We start from the raw sequence: 4,825 nt of genomic DNA on the forward strand, positions 1-4,825 counted from the left end.
AAATGACAGTGAAATGACAACGAAGTGAAAGTGAAATGACAACGAAATGACAACGAAATGACAGTGAAATGACAACGAAATGGCAGCGAAATGACAACGAAATGACAACGAAATGACAGTGAAATGACAACGAAATGGCAGCGAAATGACAACGAAATGACAGTGAAATGACAACGAAATGACAGTGAAATGACAACGAAATGGCAGCGAAATGACAACGAAATGACAACGAAATGACAGCGAAATGACAACGAAATGACAACGAAATGACAACGAAATGACAACGAAATGACAACGAAATGACAACGAAATGACAGTGAAATGACAGTGAAATGACAGCGAAATGACAGTGTTATGAAAGTGAAATGTCAATGTAATGTCAATGTAATGTCAGTGAAATGACAACGAAATGACAACGAAATGAAAGTGAAATGACAGTGAAATGACAACGAACTGACAATGAAATGACAACGAAATGAAAGTGAAATGACAACGAAATGACAGTGAAATGACAACAAAATGACAGCGAAATGTCAATGTAATGTCAGTGAAATGTCGTTGAAATGACGATGAAATACCGTCTGCTGTTCCCTCTGCAGGCGTCGCTGTCGAGCCGTCTGGAGAAGCTGTTTCAGGGCAGCTTCCCTCCGACCGCCGCGCCCTCGGTGGAGGACCACGTGGCGTCTCTGAGGATCCTGCTGGGACCCGCGGAGGAAAAACCACAGCCAGGATCCGAAGAGGAGGCCGAGTCCTCGCCATGCAACAGGTGAGATCCTCAATGGGCCGATTAGCCGGGTCGGTGCGTCGGCGCTAGGGCTGCACGATATTGGAAAAATCGTACATAGCGGTATTTTTTCCCCCTGCGATATATATGTAGCGATACAAAAGGAAAAAGTAATTTTTAAAAGATGCTAAAAGTAGCAGCTTTCTGCCTGTTTCTTTAATCTAGCTATATTAACTTTAGCCTGGCTGGTAGCAGCTTTCTGCATGTTTCTTTAATCTAGCTATATTAACTTTAGCCTGGCTGGTAGCAGCTTTCTGCCTGTTTCTTTATGCTAACTATATTAGCTTTAGCCTGGCTGTTAGCAGCTTTCTGCCTGTTTCTTTAATCTAACCATATTAACTTTAGCCTGGCTGGTAGCAGCTTTCTGCCTGTTTCTTTAGGGTAACTATATTGGCTTTAGCCTGGCTGGTAGCAGCTTTCTGCCTGTTTCTTCATGCTAACTATATTAGCTTTAGCCTGGCTGGTAGCAGCTTTCTGCATGTTTCTTTATGCTAACTATATTAGCTTTAGCCTGGCTGGTAGCAGCTTTCTGCCTGTTTCTTTAGGGTAACTATATTAGCTTTAGCCTGGCTGGTAGCAGCTTTCTGCCTGTTTTTTAGTATCGTTCTTGTATCGTAAGTCAGCGCCCTTAAAACCTCCTCGCGTTCACACGAGAGTCTTGGTGGACGACGGGTATTTGTGAGTCTAAGCCTGTCTCTCTCTCTGTTTGTCCCTGCTGCGTCTCTCAGGTCGGGACGTGGCGGCGTGTGGACGCAGCTTCGGGACATCCACGAGGCGCTAGGCCTCAGGTACCAGTGGGGGGGCTCCTACTGCAACAAAGCACTACTCTGCTGCCTGGGCATCGACACCCGGAACATCGTAAGTCCCCCTGGTCTCACGCCGCCATTTTGAATTTGGACACCACCCTGAGCTACACATTAGGGAAATAACGATAAAAGGAAAATATCTAATTGGGATTATTTGGACTGATATGATTCACGATATTGGAGGGAATTATCGTTTTCATATCATTATTCTCATTTACGTTTTTCTTATGTTTTCGTCCCTTTTTACAACACTTTCGGCGCTTTTTTCCCAACGTTTGTCACTTTTTTTGACGTTTTCAACACTACGGGTACACTAACTTACTAACGTCAGTTTTACAGTTATTTTTGGAATTTGTGTTCAATAAACCTCATTAATAGGAAAATATACCTAATGTTTGAGTTAGAAAAGCAGAAATTAGGAATTATTGAGACTAAAATTAAAGGAATGGATGTTGATGATAATCACAGACTGGAATATGTCAACTTTTACTCAATACTATTTCAAAAACACTTCCATTTGTTTTACAATGCTATAAAATTGAATAAGACGCCCCAAAAATTAATGAAAGTAGAGATTTGTACTTGGCAAAGAGCGTTGGGTGGAATCATTCATGTTATTTTGGGGAATTAAAAAGAACATTGATATAGGACAACGGGTCAATTTAATTCAAGGACCACATGAGGGTTAACAAATATGCGCCCCCCTGCGATTTGGATATTGCACAGCCCTGCTACACGTTGTTTTTGCTCCGCTACCCCCAAAAGTGTGTGATGTATTTTGAGTTTCTGTTGTATTTTGTGTTTTGCTTTATTGTGTGCAGCTGTTCACAGGACAGAAGAAGCAGCCGGTCATCGTGCCCATGTACGCCGCCAGCCTGGTGAGTCGCCAGTCCGCTTCACCTCAACAAGACCTTCACATGGTCATATGTTTACTGTTGAATCATGTGTCCCCCATAGACGGTATAACATGCTCTGTCCATTAATAATAACAGTCTACAGTTATCCACCAACACTGAAACTTCTTTAATGGATTGTTAGTTTGACTGTAAATAGTCACATAGTCCTCAAATGATTAAGGACCAGATGATGGTAGTGGAGACGCATTTGAGGGCAGGACGGGTCTGGGGACCCATCGCCACATTCACACGAGACATGAAACAAGCTGTGAGATTTCTGTCTTACAGTGGGCTCGAAAGTTTGGGCACCCCAGGTAAAAATGTGTATTAATGTGCATAAAGAAGCCAAGAAAAGATGGAAAAAATCTCCAAAAGGCATCAAATGACAGATTAGACATTCTGACATATGTCACAAAAAGTTAGATTTTATTTCCATCATTTACACTTTCACTTTGTCTAGAAAACTGAAACTGAAAATAGTTAATAGATGTTTACAAAGCAGGAGAAGGCTATAAGAAGATAGCAAAGCGTTTTTTAGATGCCATGCCATCAAGTTTTCCCCGCTAACTTGATGCCATCTGTGAAAAAGGTGAAGTTAAAGAGAGGATGGCTTCTACAAATGGAGAATGATCCTAAACACACATCAAGAGGCGTAAACTGAAGGTTTTGCCATGGCCTTCACAATCTCCTGACCTCAACATAATTGAAAATCTATGGATAGACCTTAAAAAAAGCAGTGCCTGCCCAAAAAGACTTTTGGAAGGAAGAATGTGCCAAGACACCTCAAACAAGAATTAAAGACTCTGGGATATTTGGCAGGGGGGGGGCAAGGTGCCTAAACTTTAGCAGACGCCATTTTTTTGTGTTCTGTTATTTTGAAAGTGTAAATGATAGAAATAAAATCTAACTTTTTCTGACATATTATACAAATGTCTAATCCGTCATTTGATGCCTTTTGGAGATTTATCCATCTTTTCTTGGCTTCTTTATGCACATTAATACACATTTTTACCTGGGGTGGGATCTGAGAGAGATTCTTAATGCAGTGTTTCTGACTGCAGAGCTGAAATATGTATATAATCAACAGTGTGTGTGTGTGTGTGTGTTTCTGTGTGCAGGGGATGCTGGAACCGACCAAAGAGCCCGTGAAGCCCGTCTCTGCAGCAGAGATGATCGCTTCGATAGCACAGGCGCCTCCGGTGGCTCCAGAGAAAAGCTCCGGTCCCTCAGACTCAGTCCAGGTGGGACGCCCCCCTCCGAGCGTCTACAGCAAGCCCAAACACTAAACACATTCATTATATCTTTGTAAGATAAATGTGTGTATGCAAGGTGCGGTTTTCCAGGGTGACGCATGGGTTTCCCCCCTTTCAAGTCAAGACAAGTTTATTTCATCCATAAAAAATGGAAATTACAGTTCTCATACGTATCGTAATACCAATAAAAACTAGAGCTAAATACTAAAAACCCTACACTACAGTACAATACACTACTGGTCAACACATCCCTGCCTCTGCTGGATTATATGCATCCCCCGGGATCAAGGTGTACCCCCCCCCCCCCCCCAACTAATCAATGCTACCTCACCAATAGACCATTTATGAGAGTGTGTGTGTGACCATTTATTAGCGCTGTAATATGAACACATAGCATCATGTAACGAAAAAATCTGAGCAGCTAGAGAGCTCTAAGACGCCGGCTACCTGCGGTTTAGCCGCCGAAAGGTGACTGTGAGCCGGCTACAGGCGGCGCCAGGTGACGGTGCTTTCAGGGGCCGTGGGTGATTGTGGAGTTTAGACAAAAAAAGTGAGCGTCATGCGGCGATGACGGTTGACTTTAGGCACTGTAGTGGCGAATTGTCTTCAGATTGAACAAAAAACAAACGTTCAATGTTCAACGGCCACCGAGGCACCGAATGAGTGAATGTTACGCAGAGACTTTCATTGTCCAGGGAGAGATGCATTCTGGGAGGTTTATTAATCCTAGAGCGATCAATGCTACTTCACCAATAGACCGTTTTTATTAGGGCTGCACGATTATGACCAAAATGATAATCACGAATATTTTGATCAATTTTGTGATCACGATTATTATCACGATTTGTTGACTTTAACTAAAGCATATTTTATAACACATCTATATCACTTATAACTGCTTTCACGTCCATATTATGCTACATTCTTCTCATGTTGTATAGACGCACATCTGCAACACACAGCTGTGTCTGTATAAACTGTCTGTGTCATCTCGCTCCTCCAGCAGGAGGCGCTCCCACCCGTCCAGTTTGACTGGAGCAGCAGTGGCCTTACCAACCCTCTGGATGGTAGGTGACCCCCCCCCCT

The 4,825-nt window shown here is 42.8% G+C and overlaps 1 protein-coding gene across 1 annotated transcript; it reads left to right on the forward strand.

Moving 5' to 3' along the window:
* The first annotated feature begins 563 nt into the window (after window positions 1-563).
* On the forward strand, window positions 564-4,825 carry LOC117940585 (aftiphilin-like). Its single transcript, XM_034865825.1, has 5 exons — window positions 564-766; window positions 1,513-1,642; window positions 2,412-2,468; window positions 3,605-3,727; window positions 4,743-4,825. The coding sequence occupies exons 1-5, from the start codon at window positions 564-566 to the stop codon at window positions 4,812-4,814; spliced, it is 585 nt and encodes a 194-aa protein (XP_034721716.1). The 3' UTR covers window positions 4,815-4,825.

This window comes from Etheostoma cragini, unplaced genomic scaffold (genome assembly GCF_013103735.1).
Source record: "Etheostoma cragini isolate CJK2018 unplaced genomic scaffold, CSU_Ecrag_1.0 ScbMSFa_2799, whole genome shotgun sequence".
Taxonomy (NCBI): Eukaryota; Metazoa; Chordata; class Actinopteri; order Perciformes; family Percidae; genus Etheostoma; species Etheostoma cragini.